The sequence below is a fragment of the Rattus rattus genome, chromosome 1 (genome assembly GCF_011064425.1).
Source record: "Rattus rattus isolate New Zealand chromosome 1, Rrattus_CSIRO_v1, whole genome shotgun sequence".
In the NCBI taxonomy this organism is placed as follows: Eukaryota; Metazoa; Chordata; class Mammalia; order Rodentia; family Muridae; genus Rattus; species Rattus rattus.
In genome coordinates, this window is record NC_046154.1 from 135,392,998 (window position 1) to 135,412,271 (window position 19,274).

Below are 19,274 nucleotides of genomic sequence, written 5' to 3' on the forward strand. Positions count from 1 at the left end.
AGCATAGGCAGACACAGGCTTCTGAGGCTCATTAGGATCCTTCTTCTTCTTCTTTTTAGGAGTTTTTGGTTTTTTTCCCATATCAGAGGCAGGCCGCTTCTCTCCTCCATTGATCTGAAATAAAAATGGAGTTATGGAGTAACTGAGAAAACAAGGGGCTGAATCATATTGCTACTTTCCCTTGACATAGACTCAAAATGCCACCCAGACAGCCCTCACTCAGAGACATTTCTAAGAGTGGTAGGTATTGGTGGTGCAGTTTTACACATAAACCTTCATATTCTCTTTGGTGTATAGCTCACTGGTAGAATGCTTATCCAGCATATTCAAGGTCTTGGAATTGATCCCTAGTATACAACAGAACAAAAACGTATAAACAGAAAGACAATATACCCTCACATTTCATGTGACTTCTTTACTCATCCTTTTCCCAGTTCAATTTGTCTATGCCATGCCTACTGAAGCTTTCCCAACTCTGCTCTTCTTTCTGTAGATGTGCATGGATGACAAACATGTCGTAACCCATCCAGCTTTATATGAGTTCCAGGGATTTGAACTCAGATCCTAACAATTATCAGCAGGCGCTACACAGTTAAATGCTACTCCTTATCTCCCTTTACCTTTTCTCTGTCACTGTAACTGTGACAATAGCAACCTTCACTTGTAGTGACTTTACTAAGCTTGTTCTCTTTTGAGGAGGTCTAACTTAGCTTCCTAATTATGACTTTAAACATTGGGTCAACATGCCTAAGAAATAAAGTCCAATGGTTCTTGATTTTACACTTAGGTCTATAGATGTGGTTGGTTGGTGCAGGTGGGTGGGAGGATAAGGTGGCAGTGGGAATCCAGCAATGCTTATGATTTTGACGGACTTAGAATCTGGGTTACTGTTATCAAAGGGAACTTTCTGTAATGAGGACAGAATTCTGTAATCTGCACTGTGCTGTTTGGGTTCCATGAGCCACATGATGGTGATGAATGCTTGAATGAATAAGATGAGTTACAGCCTTTTTAAAATTCAACTATCTATGAGTACCCAATGGCTACCATATTGAATACCCAAAATAGGTAGATTCTAGAGGTTTCTAGAACATTTAGAACATATTTGTGGCTAAGTAAAGGTGATGTCATTTAGTCCATCTCTGCAAAATGAGGATTCTGGTGAGGATTTCTTTTCAGCTATAAAACCGTATGAATTGATAGACATTATATATATGTATATGACATATATATATATATATATATATATATAAATATATATATATATTCGTTCCAGTGCTAACTGGAAGGTTCCTGTTCACAGGTGCCTATCATATTGACCTAAATCCTATTTACACTATCTCCCAACAGTGGCCACTCTCACAGTTATTCTGACCTTTACCTTTTATAGCTGCTGTGTACTTTTCCTACCTGTGGATAATATAGCATGCTTGGTAAGGTACCTGTGTAAAATAACCCCCCTTACCATGAAGAGGAAGCATGTTCAATTAAGAGTTCTATGGCTGTGTCAGATTATCTAATTTCACGACCTCCCTTAATTACCCAATAGCTATGTTGCTTTTCTGAAATTAATTTTCCTGAGCCCCCTATTTTCTACCATGACTTAGTTTCAGATCAATTTTTATAATAAGCGAATGTATATACTTATTTAATTGAAAAGTTTAAAAGCCTATTCAAATACAAATTATGACACATTTAAAACTTTAAAAATTAAAGAAATGCAAAAACAGCCTCCTCAGATATGCTGTGTAAAGTCACTTTGGAAGACTTGCTCAAGTGCCAGTAAGAAACAGGAAACAGGCTGAGTGAATTCTTTGGCTTTGTGTTCATTTGAGAAGCACAGAAAACTGAAAAGGCTGGTAGGATGACAACTGGCTACTGACAACGGAGATGGCTTCTAGGAGGGGCCAGCTGATTTCCTACAGGGATTTGGTTCCCAAGTGGCTGTCCATTCGCCACTACACACTTCCACACTCTTGAATATACAGGTAGCACTTAGTGGACTTGTACATTTTTAAAAGCATACATAAAGCTGGAGGTGTGGTGATTCTAGTAAGAATATCCCGGTTGGCTCATATATTTCAGTGCTTGGTCACCAGAGAGTATAACTACATAAAAGAAATAGAAAGGTAGGAGCAACACCCTTGACAAAGGAAGTGTGTCACTGGGGTGGACCTCGGGGTTGCAAAATCCTATTTCAAGACAGGAGTCTCTCTCTTCCTGTTGCCTGCAGATCTGGAGGTAGAGCTCTCAGCTACGTCTCCAGCACCATGTCTGCCTGTGTGCTGCCATGCTCCCACCAGGATGACAATGGACAAACTGTAAGCCAGCCCCCAATTAAATCCTTTTATAATGAAGACACGGTGCCTGTTCACAGCAATAGAATAGTGACTAAAACAGGAAGGAAAGAGAGGGAGGAGACAGGAAAGGGATTAGATGGGAGAGAAGAGGGTGGACTTTATCAGTATACATTATATGCACGTATGAAATTGCTGACCAATAAAATAAAATTAAAAAACAATAAAAATAGTAAAAACTGTTCTGCTAGAATAGAAGTCTGCTACTCTGAAGCTACTCTGAAAACACCTACTCCACAAGCTCAAAGAACCCCATGAGGACGTGATGCTCTGAACCAAGTTGCAAAGCTAATGTAGATTAACACTACTCTATAACTTCTCCAGTCCAAATCTTAGAGGTGATCTGGGGACACTTCTGGATCCCATCAAATTCTGTTAGAGATAGTCATCAAACATGGCTTCCTATTGGGCTTGCCTGGAGAAGCTTTAACAAATGCCCTGATGTACCTAGGGATGGGAAGCTGATCTCAGTCAAACCATCTTGTTCCATTTGATCACCTAACACATAAAATACACTGAAAGAGAAATAAACTACCCCTTTCTCTCTAAGATGACACATGCTTGCAGTCTTCTTTCTATAACCAACTCCTCCAAGCACGTTTTGTGCTGGCTATGCACTGTCTCTTGTCATGACTTCCTGTTGCTTTCTACATTTTTAGCTCTTCATAAAGTCACCAATGCCATCATAGAACAATCCAGCTTCCCTGGGAAGGCTCTTCTCTTCTAGTTTTAGAACACACAGCCCCTGGATTCATCTCTTATTTTGCTGGCACTGCTGGTTTTAGAGGAGTTTTCTTTGGCTCATCTTCCTCTACACGGTCATTTTATGGCAGCATGTTCTGCCGGCCTATGTGCTCTAACTCTCTTCTTTCATGAGCCTCATAAGCATATAGGGTTTCTGTTACCATTTGTGGCTGGATGCTTGTTAGGTCTGTGTGTTTCTCATTTGACATGCATAGAAGCAACTGTTATTTGATGTTGTTATCCGAACGTCTAAGTCAGGCTCTTTTCATGCATTTGTTGAGCTATCTAGATTTCCACCCATAGCATACAATGAACTTCTAACTACACAACACTGTGCATATCATTGCTATGCTTTTGATCAGTCCAAGTGGTAGTGCTACCAAGGTAGGGTCAGGTCTAGTTTTGCTTACTAGCACTTAAGTGGCTCCTGAAATACACAGGAAGTACTTAACAGTTGCTATTGTACTAGCATAAAATAATATACTATATAATAATACTTTGACAGGAAAGATGAATGTCAGGAGGAGTGGTTTCTGTTACAAGAAATTTCACAAAGATTTGCTTGAGCACTTTAGGATAATAAACAAATACGGAGCAAAAAGAAAAATATGGATAGTCTTTGTTTAACAAGTAGTTGAAATCTTACTAGCAATTTCTTTGCACTGTAGGATGTATCTTTGTGGTTTTCTTCTTTATAGTTTTTTATAATATCTAATTTTATAAACATCCATTTGTAGTTATAACAATATAGTCATTAAAAAACAATAAAAGGAACCAATGAGGTTGGCGATGAAGAAGGTTAAAGATGGTGAGTGAACCATCTTTCCTGGATACGTAGTTACCACCACTCATCAAAAAAGTCTTTCTTTACAGCAAGTGGAGACAGTAACAGAAAAGCGCAAATGCACCCAATGCAGAGATCAATAAATTACAGGGAGCCCTACCCCAACAGAAGCATCTACCTCATAGATCTACATCTACCTGCATCTATGGATCAGGGAACATGGAGGAAGAGGGGGTGGAGAGCTTGTAGGAATCATAATACCAGGAAGTCTGCTGTGAAAGAGTTTCTCCTAGATATAGCTGCATAAACAAGACCAGAACAATGGCAGTTTCAATGGTCATATTAATGTGGAAGGAGAAATTTTTCTCAGAGTGCCACCCCTGTGCAAAGAGCTATAGGAAAGCAAGGACTGCTGGGAGAAGAAGGATTAGCCTCTCTTAGGGATGAGCACCCTTACTAGGTATACAACACAGAGCGGTCAGCCCCAACACTCAGTAGGTTATATATGTTTGTACACACATATGCACACACACACACGTATGTAATGATAATCAAAGAAAAAGAATCTATAAGCTTGAGATTTGAGGGGACATAAGAGGGCTTTGAGGACGGGTGGCAGGGGGGCTTGGAGGGAGAAAGCAATGGGGTACAGTGCTGTAAGTCTACTTCAATTAAAACCATATCAACAAAAATAATATTCAGGATGGAGTAGTCAAAGGAGACAAGCATTCAGCTGTGGGTGACTTCTAATGATACAACAGGAAGCATGGCCACTCCAGTAAGCAGTATTGTATTATCCAATTAGGGGAGGTGGGAGGCAGGAGGACTGGGAGGAGTGGGAGATACCGGAAACTGTGGTTGGACTGCTATGTATGTAAGAATTAAAAGTAAAAAGGTGTTGAGACAGAGTTACTCTGTGGGACAGCCCTGGCTGTCCTGAACCTCATTGGTAGACCAGGCTGGCATGGGACTCACAGAGATCCACCTCCATCTGCTTCCTGAGTGCTGGGATTAAAGGCATTCACCATCACTCCTAGCCAAGCATAAAAATTCCTCCAAAAGAGAAAAAGTAAGGAAAAGGTGATGATGTTGTGAAGACTAATAAATGTTAAATGAGGAGTCTATCTGGGATTTATCTCTACTTGTTATTAATGATGGTGGTATATATGGGGATAAACCTATGGTGATAAAAAATGATGTGGAAATGTTGACTTTAAATTCAGTTTTTAAAATGAAAGTATAAACAGTGACACGCTTACTTGAGGAATTGTGTAACAATAAATTAAGATTCTGCATTGTACTTTATGAACATTAGTAGTGCATATAGTTCTTTCAATAAGCAGAGGTCCATTATTAAAGTTGCAGTGTGTGATACTTAGAATAAGTGTCAAGGCAATGACTTAAAAACTGGTGGCCAGCTAAAATTAAGTGGTGCATGTGTTAATTATCTTGGCTGTAGTAATAATTTCATAATGTACATATTACATCAAATCGCTATGTTGCACACCTCATATATAGTTTTATTTGTCAATCACAGCTTCATAAAGCTGGAAATAAAAGAGGTTTGATTGTGACATTTAGGAGCATATTTCATCAGTGAGGACAAGACTTAGAAATGGAATAAAGCACAGGTAAGTAAATGTTTATACATAGAGAATATTACATATATTAATTTTAAAAATTAATTAAAATAGTAATGATTGCATGAATTGAAATAACTATGACTGGCGGTTACATCAATCTTTCCCAAAGATAATCAAATGTTGGGAGACAAATGTATCATGTAACACAAAAATTTTAATTAAAGGATTTCCCCAAAAATTTTTTAAATAATTTCCTTCCTCCACTGTTCAATATTAAATATGAACCACAAGGATTCAGGTTCGTTTCATTTTTAAACTGGTTCTATAACAACTATTCTCTTTGTCTTATAACAACACTCTCCTCTCTGGGATGACTGAATAAGGAGAAGAATGTGTAACAGAAGAGGCCCAGTGATGCTGAGTGGAATACAGCTTTGCATTTGAAGCAATGCATGTTCCAGAAAATCGTAAGCTCTCCGGACAAACAACCTTTTCAGTTAGCTATCTGGAGGTTTTCCAGACTTTCCTGGCTTGTTTTGTAGGGTTGGGAAGGATGTGTTTTATCTTAATATTAGAGTTTTATTCAACTGCAGGAAGGGTTTCATGATCTCTGTCTCCATATGACGAAGGCACCGGAGACAGAGTCTATGTGCAGTCACTCATTCCTCTGGGTCTTTGGGGATGCAGCTGATATTCCTGAGAAATAGAAAGCTGCGAAACTGGGTCTCACCCCTCTTCAGGGCAGATTGTTTAGAATAACATCTTTGCTTTTGCTCTGGCTGAATCAAGAGCATATCCATTCACTTTCAGTCACCAGCATCCCAAACCTTCCATGGAGAGACATTCTCAAGTCATATTGCCCAGAACTGTCTGCCAGGCATGGGGACAGACTGGCATCTGAGAGCACCAGTAAGAGCTATCCATTTACTACTCATTACTAAAGATTCGCCGTCCTTATTTTAATAATTAATGGACGTCATCAACACTCTCTTGGGTTGTCATCATCTGAAGACTCATAAAATTGCCTGCCTGCAACTCAACTGTGCTTTGAGATAATGTCTTATTTTTCACTAGAGATATACACAGAGATGAAAGAAGTATGTGGGAATATCTTCACTTTTATGAAAATAAAATGCAGTTTAGAGAGCATTGTTTATTATGTTGCTCAGTGCTTTTGTGTAAAAGATTCTCCCCTGGATGTGATGCTTTTTCTTATGGTAGAAGAAAATAAAATGAAAATTCACTCTTGTTGCTTGATATCTTCTGTTTTCTAGTACTTGGATGGTGCTTCACAAAGATATTTGCCTCAGGATGGTTCTCCGATGTGTGGTTTGTATTTTTCACTGCTTTTCATACATGAGAAACAGGCGAAAAGGAGCTATCCTTTTAGAGTCGAGTTGACGAGCTGGGATTTCTAAGGCCTACTTTCCAGTGGTAGCTTTGTTATTCCTGTGAGAAGCACGTGGTCGCTATCCATAAGCAAAGCCTCCTTTGAAAGGAGCCTTGTTTCAGTTTGGACCACTTACATGCCAGTAATGGATTGTATTTTGAGAAGTACCTGACTCTTCTGACCGCAAAGTATTTAGAATAAATGTAAGGATGATGAATATGGTTGAGGTGAAAAAAATTAGCTAAATGGACTTACAATATGTCCCTGGGTATTGCCTGGATTTTGGCTTCATACATTTATGTATGAAAGCTTGTGATTTCATACCTTAACTTTCTTTTTTTCTTTCTTTTTTTCTTTTTTTTGGACATACCTTAACTTTCTAAGAAAGTCTGGGTTCTATAATCCAGGTACCACTGTCTCGCAGAACCTTCTAGAATGATAAGTATATTCTCTAGCCTTTCCAAAATGGTGTCCACTAGCCACATATAGCTATAGATTGATTGTATAAAGCTGATACAAACTCAGAGTTGAAAGACTTTAAATTTAATATTAGTCAATTAAATATAAGTCTGGCAGCCATTGGTGACTGTTGCCTCTGTTTTATTGGATGGCAGAGAAGTGTTCAATGGACACTAGAGTATTTACAACTTACTAGGGTCCTGTAACCAGACAGTAAAATTTAATTCCATATGTTCCACTTAGAACACCTAATTATGTGTTCTGAAGAACTTTATTATGTACAAAATACACTTCCAAAGAAGCCAGGTACATTGAAAATCAGGGTCTTGGTGCCCCCTTTCCCATTACGTGATGCCTTTCAGAGGTTCGTCATATATTTCTGCTCTTCTATTCTGCAGCAGAGGGCAAAGGTTTATCAGGACAAAGCAAAAATTTGAAATACATTTAGAAAGTTCATAAAGTGATAGCAGCTAACAACACAGATGAACTAAAACACTAAAGTAGCCTTGGTTAAAGTTATCTCAAACTTAAGGCACTGATGAATAAATACACTAAAATACATATATTTTACTCATAAATGAATATTACACAAAAGCTTTCTCAGGCTGCACATGCTTCCTCTAACTTACTTCGATGTATTTGTCATGATGCTACAATATTTTCAGGCTTCTTGTAATTCACCTTCTGCCCTGTATTATTTCTTAGTTATAATGGTGCACTTAGCATACTTACCACAAGAAAATAGTAATCTTTTAATTAAAAGATGCATGTGCTCAGAATGGTGCTTGGAGAATACTCTCTAGAGTACAAAAATTTAGCATTATTGGGGAAAGAGAACCAGGGGTAGGGCTTAGTGTTAGAGGTCTTGCCTAGCATGCTAAAAGCTCAAGGTTTAATCTGTAGCATCTCTCTCTCTCTCTCTCTCTCTCTCTCTCTCTCTCTCTCTCTCTCTCTCTCACACACACACACACACACACACGATTATCAAGGAAAGAGAATATTGATATTGAAGCATCTCTGGAGAAGTTAAAAATGTCTATAAGCATATTTAAAATAAACTACCATGGCCCCAAAGCCTTTAATGGAGCCAGGAGAGCTCTTTAATGCATACTATCTTGCAGTAATCGCTGCAGTTTAAAATAGATTTTAATCAAGCACCATCTGCATAATAGGCTGAACAACGCATAGAACTCTACTTATAACTCTTATCATACAAAGTAAACATTGTAAAGTCCCCACCACAGAGACGGGGCACATCACTGCAATTCTGCAGTGTCCCGTTTCCAAAAGGGAAGATTCTGCCGCTTACATCCACCCTCCTTTCCCCCTAAGTGGAGCCGTCTAATCCCCTTATGAGAATAAATTCAAGTAAGCATGGAAAGTGAGCCATCTAGTTACTGCGAAATCAGCAAGCCTGGAGCACTTCTTTCATTTCACAGATCGGTTTATTATCTTCATTAATAACACCAGCACACTCAATGACTCAACACATCAATTACAGGAAAACACGTATAAAGGCCTTTCGTTTTGAAATGATTCACAACTGTGGGGCACTGTGGAAGTACCAGCCTGTAAAGCGAATTCATTTTTAAGGATCCTTGATTTTAAACTAAAACAAAAAAGAAAACCTTGCATAGTTTTTAGATGAATTTAGCAAAGACACCTGGTAGCCTCATGTGAAATATCAACTTTGGGCCACTGTCCAGAAAAACTATTCTAAAGTGAGGCATGGTTTGTTTTAATTGCACATACATATCAGCTCCTAGTGACAGTCTCTGGGATCCACTGGATCTTTGTTCAATCTGTCTGAGTAGAGCAATATGCTTACTTCTTATTTCTCTGTACTGGGGCTCTGCCTTATAAAAAACACAAGCTGTTAAGGTAAGGGCCCGGGGAGGTAGAGACCAGGTGGCTAGGCCAAGCCTCATGTTATTTTCCTTCCATGAATTATCAAATATGCTCAGTCATCTAGGATATGTCTAAGAACATATGCTCTTTGAAAATACTACGTACTGGCACAATTTGCTTGAACTGATTTCAGAGACAATCATTTGACATATCGATTTTTATCATCTTCCTTGTACTAGTTGGTTAGAATCACCATTAGTGAGTGTGTGTGTGTGTGTGTGTGTGTGTAGATGTGGCAATGGATCTAATAGCATCATGTAGCATATGGAAGAGGATAAGATCAGAATACTGTCATCTACAATTCTAGCATTTCATCTTACCTGCCCTCGTTACCATGGTAACTGACCTTGGGTAGTCATAAGATATATGGAAAGTAGAAGCTTGAATGGTGCAGCTTCACTGAGGTTGTCATACACAGCGGAATGCAATCTTTGGTAAAGTAGTTCTTTGGAGAGCTTCCAGGCCTTTGTAAGTAATCCTTTACCCATTTTCTTTAAGTAAATCCAGTTTTAACTTATTGGTTCATTAAGTTGGATTTTCATGGACTCTTATTTTGGTCTAGTAGTCTAGTAGTACTCGATCTGTAGTGAGTAGATGTGTATTTGCCTCTTTCAATGTAAAGTTGACACAGCATATATATATATATATATGTTGTGTATATATATACATATGCATATACATATATACATATAAAAATAAACAAAAATATTTAGTAATTCTATGAGTCTAGGAATTTTGATGATAGCATACATATTAAATCATGTGAATTGCTCATATGCAATTGCACAGTAAAAACATGCCAATATGAAAAATATCTGAGTTTCAAACCCTAACTTTCAGTACTATGACCTATTTCTTTATAAATTTTTGTGACATTTTGTTCTAGCCCTGTTTAGTTTTGCTTACTGAGTATAGATCATCTAGAATTTTTACTGTAGTCTAAGAATCTCTTGGCTGTCAAGGACTCTGAATATTTGGTTGTTAGTATAATGGCTTACTCTAGTGCATGGATAAAGCACATGAAGGAGACTGGCCAAGTTCCCACCTTTCTGACTCTACCTCCTATTTGAGAGCACACGCACTGAGGAATCAGTAACTTGGTAAGAATGGCTTCAAGCAAAAAGTCTAAGAGAAAAGAGAGAAGCAGCAGGATTACTAAGTCAGAGTTCATTCAAAAGTATTGCTGGAAAAATTTTGCCAGGGCAAAGAGTTCAGGCCACAGAAGATAAATCTGAGGGCTGCACAAGCAGGGTGCTTATGGCAAGGATCTGCTAAAGACATGATATAAAAGAATGAGAATCATCTCTCTCAAGGATGGGGTGAGATAATTCTCCGTGCAGGCACCCTCCCATGCCTCAACAAAGGGAGAAGAAAAATGACCAGATAATCTCTAAACAGCAGCCAGCATTTGCAAGGGGCTTGCTTATTATTCAGTTGGGTGGTTGGGAGAGGTCTGATCCATCCAAAGCAAACCAAAACTCTGTCTTGAGGACCGTGTTTTCAAACCACGTCTAAAATGATTTTTATGAAGGTCTAATAAATAAGAGCTCATATCCCAAAAGGAGACATCGAAATAAAGCAAGAGAGCAAAACCAGAATTAGATCACAGACTTCGTGAGTAAGAATTAGGCAAGGGAGTATGTGCTGGTTGAATGAGAATGGTTCTCATAGGCTCATACATTTACACGCTTAGTTCCCAGCTAGTGGAACTGTTTGGGAAGGGTTAAGATTACCTTGCTGGAGGAGCAGTATCACTGGGGTCAGGTTTTCAGGTCCCAAACGCCCATGCAACTCCTAATGAGCTCTCTCTGTCTCCTACTTGCAGATAAGAAAGTGAAGCTCTCAGTTACTGCTCTAGCCATGCCTTCCTGCCAGGTGCCAAGTTCCCTGCCATGATGGTTCTGGACGCTAAGCCTCTGCAAGTGTAAGCACCCAATAAACTCTTCGTTTTTAAATGGCCTCAATCACGCTGTTTCATCACAGCAATTGAAAAGTAACTGAGACAGACAGTGGGCAACAAATATATAAAGGAGATAAAATATATGAGGAAAATATAAGTAACTAAGAAAATGTTTAGATTTGAGAAAATACTACTAGGAATGTACTTGAAGTTATAATCACTAAGGATCATTTAAAAGTCAGATTCAATATAGGTAAAAAATAATTGCCCACTAAGATATAAAGATAAGTTAGTCATAGTCAGTATAGCAGGTAAAGAAAGTTGCACAAAAGCATGTTGGGTAGAGGGGGGTGGAATCTGTGGAGGAAAAGATAAGAAGTCTAGTATAAATCATCTCAGAACTACAGAATGAGAAGGGAACAAGAGGAAATATCTAAAAAAAGGTGGTTGAAATATTCCAGAATTGAAGTACAGAGATAACTAAATTAAGGATAAATATGACAAAGCCCACATGTATCACCTCCAAGCTGATGAACAGCAATGACAAGAGAGTTTCAAACCAATCAGAGAGAGGAGGCATGTTACTCTCAAAGAAAGGTGGAGGTAGTGGGTCTCGAAAGCAACAATGGAACCCAGGGCGCAAAAGAATACGAAGAAAGCCTAAAATGTCGAGAGGTAGGGGCTGTCTAGACATCTACGCAGCAGAAATCCTTAAGATAAGAATGCTCCAAGCAGACCTACTCCAAAAGAACACTTTAAAATCAAGACAGAAGTAATGCTAAATGAAAATGATATGTAATGCTCACTAAAATCGGAGGAAAAAGAGCTGTATGGAACAACACACATGCTATTGAATGAATTTTATTATGTTAAAGAGTTAAAAATTAAAATTAAGTGGATCATTAGCAAAAATAGAAGTGTATTAATCAGAAGAAAGAGATTTAGATTTAAAAGTAATCTAAATAATAATGCCAAAATATCAATTAATTTATACCTTTCATGCACAAAATCAGTGGAATCCCAAACAAGACTAAATCTTAGGGTAGAGAGAGTGGCTGTGAGCTACTGGCAATTGTTAGCTGCTTGGAAAGGAAGAATCCGTTTTCTGTACAAGTGGAGCTACAGTCAACCACAACCCAGTGGAAGACAACGCACTCAAGCGTAGTCTGAGACCCCAAACTATTCTTGAAGCTATTGGAAGGGACAGTGGATTTGTGTGTGACTTGGTGGATGAAAGTCACGAGAACATCTTAGAGGAAACTCAAAATTCTCAAAGAACTAATAGAATAAAAGTAAGAAAACAAACATCAATTTTCCTAGTCTTCACTCAGAGATGGTGGGATGAAAAGAAAAAAAAAAAAGAAGATAGACCAAGTCATGTAAAATACCCGTGGGGCAAAGGGAAAGAAATACAACGAGCAGGAGAGATGAACCCAGCTGTTTGTGTAAATGATGGAACCGTTCCGTTTCAGAGTAAAAAGATCATTTATCCATGTGTCCTTCATGAGGCGCAGGGGAACATAAGGATGTTTTCAGTGTAAAAATGAACACAAAAGCAGGCAAAAAACAAACAAACAAACCAAAACCAAAAGAACCCCACCCATATCTACTGTGATTCATAGCCTATAATTTAATTAAAGGAACGGCTAACTATACCCCAAATACACTTGTAATGCCAGGCGCTGTAAGTGTTCTGAAGTGTCTGTTAAATTACAGGAGTTGGATTATAAATGTAGAGCTATAAGCTGCATGAGCTTGTTTTTCTTCTCTCTCTCTCTCTCTCTCTCTCTCTCTCTCTTTGCGTCTTCTCTGCGGGTCTCGTTTGTGACTTGAAGCCGTCAACGCAGCTTCAGAGCAGGGCAAGCCATAGGTGATGCTTGTAAGATGACAATTAATTCCCCTAGTGTATTTACAATATTTTTCTCTCAAAACAGAGGTATTCCATTTAATCGTTCCATTAGATAATCTGGAATCAATATGTAATTGCTTAAAGGCAGCATGGTGTGTTAAGAGGGCTGCTTGAAAGCTGCTTTCACAGGCTGGACCTCCATATTCCTGTGTGATTCACTCGTTCTGAATGATTTCAATGATCTTTTGACTTAGTGCTGTTTGGTTTCCCATTTAACGAGAGCTGTTATAATACAACATTCCACAGAAATCCTACACACACGTAAAGAAAAAGTACTGTGTAATTCTTAACTGCCATAAAAATACTTAGTTTCAGCAGAGGATTTTTTGCATCAGTCTAACACACGTAAGAGGAATATAACACACTTAACACACATAAACATGGGAGAATTCTGAATCCTCGTTGAGCAAAAGCATTCAGGAGTAGAATGGGGGATGGATTTTCTTGAGGTGGAAAATACACTTGAACAGGACCTCAGGAATGTTTGTGTAAAAGAAAAAAAGCTATAAAAAATGATATTACTGAGAAATTCGTCTTTTCACTCACATACACCAATAGCTCAAAAATCTGCTGCTACAGAATATGAATTCAGCCACTGGCTGAGACTTGAGCAAGTTTTTTGAGATGTGGGTGTTGAGTGACAGACTGGAAACTCACTGGTAAAATTCACATCAGCTTGGAGGTTTATAATATACAAGTTTGTGTCTTGGGACAATTATGAGCTGTGTTCTTAAGGGGTTAACAGTAAATGGCAGAATGAGAGTGCTAAGAATTTCAGGCTCTTATCCACTCAGCCACTTGTGTAAGTTGAAAAGTGTATACAGTGTTACTGTAGTTGAGACATATCCTGTGTAAGATTTATTTTAGACAATATCACAAATTTTGCATTAATGTTTTGAAATGTCAGGAAGGAATGCTGATAAAGATCTTATCATGGTGCGCAAACTGATTGTTACTTCGAGCTGAACACACACACATAGTAAGAATGTAATACAAGACATATCATTTCTGCCTAGGTTATTGCCTAGAAATCATGAATCTCTAGCACCACACACGTGTTCGACATTCATACTTGGGTTCAGAGAATCGCTGGCTGTTAGGTTCTATTAGAATGACCTACATTTCCTTAGGAAAATGTCTTTGCCATCTAAATGTTCAGCTGGTACCCAGGCTTTCACTAAAGCAGTGATTAATTAATTAGTCTTCTAGTAGTGCCTCTTTTTGACCATGAATTCACCCTCACGCACTTCAGGAGTGACAGTGAGGATGAGAATCCAATGTAGGCACACTGAGATTAATACTTGGGATTTATTTTTATTTTGGTTGGGAAGTCAGCACAATGTGGAAATGGCTGCCAAGATGGGAGACGTTTGCACTCACAGATTCCCCAGAGCAGGAGGCACAGCTCAGCGCATGGCCACTGTGGAGGGACTAACTCAATGAGGGACAGAAAGGACCAGGGCAACACCAGACACAAAGACATGTGGGAAGTTTTGTGTGCAGGAGTGGGCAGCACGGACATGTTGTGAGCAGAGAAAGTGCCCAGTCAGCCGAGTGTCAGTAGACTTTGGCTTTTTTTCTTTTTTCTTTTTTCTTTTTTTTTTCTTTTTTCTTGTTTTCAGAGCTGGGGACTGAACCCAGGGCCTTGCGCTTGCTAGGCAAGCGCTCTACCACTGAGCCAAATCCCCAACCCTGACTTTGGCTTTTATGGGTGGGTCTCAGTTGGCTATACCCAACCCTGAGTAGTAGTCCCCTGCCCTGCTCATCCCAAACACCAGGGCATCAGGAGTACAGAAATAAGAAAATATTGTCAGTGCTATCAATAAATTGAATTAATCTAAGACTTACAATTCATCTGTGCTATTAACAGTTTAGCCTATATGTTTACAGTTATAGAGATGACAGCCCCATAGACCGGATCCTAAGGAGCAAATCTCGGAATCTGCAGAATGTTGGCAGTTTAACTGCCAAACAAAATCTTATGAAGGTGAGAAGGAAACAGAGTGGCTGCCGCATCTAACTATTTATTAGGGAAATTTTCAAAGAAGTAAAAGAGGGGTCTTGAAAGATGGTTCAGCGGTTAAGAGCCTGAGCTGCTCATGTAGAGGACCTGAGTTCGGTTTCCAGCATCTACATCGGGCAGACTCAAAAGCCACTGAGGAATTGGAACCGCTGACCTCCTGAGGTACCTGAACTTATCTGCCTATTGTCCACCCACTGCCTATACATAATCACAAATAAAATGAATCTTTTAAAAAAGATGAGAATTGAGAGACAGTATTCATGTACTGGTAGACCTGTGAGACACATCCTTCTCACTCAGATTAATCTGGGTAGTGCTTCATTGGTGATTAGGGAGGGCAAGAGGGAAGAGTTTAGTGTTTTCAAGCAAAAGCCTACAGGGTTTTCGTTCGGACATTTCTCTTTTCTTTTTTTTTCTTTTCTTATCTTTTAAAAAAAGGACTATTCTTTAACAACACCCTTAGACAAATTTAAAGGAAATTTCACCTAATTTTCCCCCTCCTAGGGTATTTAAAAAGCAATTTCCCACTCAAATGACTTAAAGAAAGGCATCTGGTGACAGACCCACAGGGAACCACAAAACATTAGCACCCGGGCCTCTGTTCCACACAGTCTTCTTTCGCTCTGCCTGTCACTAGTATGGAACAACTGGGTCAGGTGATCCGAGGCTGCCATCTAACTACATCACCGCATGCATTCTGACCCCTAGGCTCGCTCCCTACTCACACAGGACCAGACTTTACCGTCTTAAAGTACACTGGGGTGGAGATGCAGCTCACTCTTGTGCTTTGGCCGAATGGTTCTGATCTCCAACGTCCCATAAACCTGGTGTGGTCCTACAGACTTTTAATCCCAGCACTCAAGAGGTGGAAACAGGGCCCTCAGAAGTTCAAGGTCCTTCTCAGTTACATAGCCCCTCAGGTATCTGAGCCTGTCCTAAGTTACACAAGATCCTTGCAAGGAAAAAAAAAATGGCCCTACAGAGCGAAATGTTTTTAGAAGGGAGTAGCATAGGCTCTATTGCAGAAGTGAAGAGGAGTTTATCTACTCTTATTCACTCTGTGCATCACACATTTTAAGAGTAAAAACAACCTTTGTGTAATGTACACACACACACACACACACACACACACACACACACATTGAAAGGACAACTAAGGAACTTAAAAGTATAAGGTAATCACATGATTGAATCCATTCAGTTTGCTACCTCCTGCTTCCTTTAACCAAGTATATGCTTCCCACCAGTGTTTCTCACAGGGAAGACATAAGCATGTCCTTATCACATTGCAATGATGGTGGCAGGCCCAGATCATACCTTGGAGGTATCCTCACACTCATCCTCGTGCACCGAGCTGGAAGGCGAAGGGGTTGCAGACTTGCTCCCAGGTGGAGAAGGGGAGTTGTGTGGGACGTTGGTTCCTCCCATGTTCAAGCCCAACTGTGCGCTCAGCTGTGACTGGTTGATGGTGGTCAGCTGGCCGTGCTGCATCATGCTTGCCTGCTGTCTGAGGTCTGTAGGCTGGCCCCTCGGCCTCATGGCTGCTAGCTGAGGATGGGAACTGTACTGAGCTCCTTCAGCATTTCCAATGTCTTGCATCTAAAATAAATGAACGGATAGACACATTTTCAGAAACATGCTTCTTGAAAGGTTTCTTTTATTTATTTATTTACTTTTTAAGTTTTGACTTTTTGACAAAGGATCTCTCATTATGCCAACTCAGGCTACTATGGAATTTATGGTATTCATGGAATTCATGATTCTCCTGCTTTGGCCTCTGTAGTTCTGAGGTTGGAGGTGAATGCTATCAGGACTAGCTTAGAAACGTTTCTTTAACTTGGAGATGGTAGGGTGTTTCTAAGCGGTATACACGTTAATTTCCCCTGTAGTACAAAAATTCTAACATATACATTACCTTAAAGAATACCAAAAATGGAGCTTGAAAATAGCTCGATTGTAGTGCTTGACTGGAATGGACAAGCTCCTGGGTTTTAATCTCATTATCACAACCAACCAACCCCAACCAGATTTTAATAATTAAGTTAACATTGCATTTCATCACCCAAGAGCAGGTCTGTATACGGATATTTTTGTTCTCATGAAAAGACATCTCATTGGCTTATATTTACACATTATAACATTGTATTTATTTATGTGATGAAGATATCAACATGCTGCTTCTTGTTAGAATGGTGGTCCAAATTACCAAGTCATTTGTGATTTTAGTGTCACAGCCACCCACTAAGAATTCTAATTCTAATCATTTTAAGGAAGGTTTTAGAAGACAGTAAGAGAATGAGCGTTCTCGGTTTATATTTCTTGAGTTTCACATATGAGTACATCGAACTTATATCACTTCTACCCCTCTGCTCACATCCCCACATTCTCTATTTATTATAACACACACACACACACACACACACACACACACACACACACACATCACAAATGCATATGTTTGTAAAACGATGAGTCCATTTACGGCTGCTTTTATATGTTCAGGGTTGACCAGTGGGGATCAGATAACCTATCAGGGAAGTTGTCCCTTGAGAGAACTTATTGTCCTTGCCTCAGAAGCCATTGACTACCCCAGTAGCTCTTCTAAGGTTGGGGTTTTGTGAGTTTTCCCCAATATTGGGGTCATGTCAACTGCTGTGAGTATCATTCATGTCTTGCTTAGGTAACCGTATTGGGATTTCAGGGTTGAAGTTCCATGCCAGATCTACAAGACACTCTCTCCAGACGTCTCTGCAGACGCTCTGGTTCAGTTAATCCTGTATGGAATAGCCAGAATTATCTCCTAACTACCTTTCTCAGAATGCTTACAGACAGGGATGGACCAGTTGATTAAATGACTACTGCAGTGACTTGACTGTGCAGACAGACTTGAACGTAAAGGCTCTAAAACTGCCAGGACTCCATATTAATCCACTATGCTATCAGGGTAGACGGCTTTCCAGACTTAACGAGACTCACTCTTGTAACTCACGCCATGACTTTTGTCTCTGTAGGATTACAATGGAACACGTTGGGAGATGAAGCACTCGACATTATCTGCAGGTCAAATGCATCATGTGAGAGGAGCATGCTGGATTTCACTTAACATTTCTCTAGCTCTTCCAAACCTGAGACATTAGGGAATGGTCCTGGTGTGTATTGGTGTGGCTTGCTTAATTGCCTGTGAGAAGGCTTGTTTAAAAAGTGCTCAAGATGAGAGAACAAGAGAGGCAAATATGGATGAAGATACACTGAAAGACTTGTTAAAAATCCACATGGGACAGAAAACTCTACTTCATGCTATCTGTTGTTGCATAACAAAAAGATTCCACATAGACCAAGATGCTTAGAAGTTACCCAACTAAAATGTTATTACGACCTGAAAAGATCGTTAAGAGCGGCTCAGTCCTGGTCTTTGTTGTTGTTTCTTCTATTGAGCAACAATAATTGTTTTCTATCGGTGTGCGCTCACGCCATTTCACAACACTAGCTAGTCCAGCTGAGTGTATACGGAGGCCATGCAGGACTGGAGCCCATGTTCTTGTTTTCCGACAGGCCTTTCATTGGACCCTTTCACCCTCTGGCTGTTTCCCAACTCCTGGGCGGGCTCTACCATTCAGCTTTGAGTCTCAGCACTTTGCTTTCTTGTTGGTGAAGCTGAGGTTGGTTCTACAAGTTTTCTAACATCCTGGTCTGAAGCAGCATTTACTTTTTAAAAACACAAGCTATATTGCTCCACTCCTTTAAAGGCAAATGTCATAATTCATGAGGCCACCTCTCTGCGAACAGTCACAGGAGAGAGAGCTTTCACAGATCTTCTGCCGTTTTCAGAGGGTACCAAGATGATCAGAACTGACTTTTAAAAGAAGAGGGAACGTACAATATTTTTTGAAAGGCTTTCAAGTGTATTGCGCTCCTGTGCCTCCTAGCATTTCTCACAGCTTTAATAATGTGTATGGAAAAGTGGCCGCGTGTCAATGGACACTGCCCTATGGCACAGCCCCTTCTAATCCCACCTCAAGGAAAACATTCGGGTGCTAATTCAGCCTTGGCGATGTAGAGAACAAGTTCCATAGCTCTGTGAATTAGCCGTACTTGCCGGATGAGTCAGGCTTTAACTTAATCAGCCTTCTAACAATGAACAACAACTTGATACCTTGATTTCTTCTTCCCATGCACCCCTGGTTCCCAACATGCGCCATGTGTGGCATGTTGGGCCC

At 39.7% G+C, this 19,274-nt stretch overlaps 1 protein-coding gene across 1 annotated transcript in view; it reads right to left on the bottom strand.

The window, feature by feature from the left end:
* Positions 1-19,274, bottom strand: part of Tox (thymocyte selection associated high mobility group box) — a 151,086-nt gene that overhangs the window by 35,380 nt on the left and 96,432 nt on the right. Inside the window, exons 3-4 of the mRNA XM_032906160.1 lie at positions 16,375-16,656; positions 1-114 (exon numbers count right to left, since the gene is read on the bottom strand). The exon at positions 1-114 is cut by the window's left edge and continues 117 nt beyond it. Coding sequence (XP_032762051.1) covers positions 1-114; positions 16,375-16,656 — 396 coding nt within the window. The remainder of the gene's footprint in view (positions 115-16,374; positions 16,657-19,274) is intronic.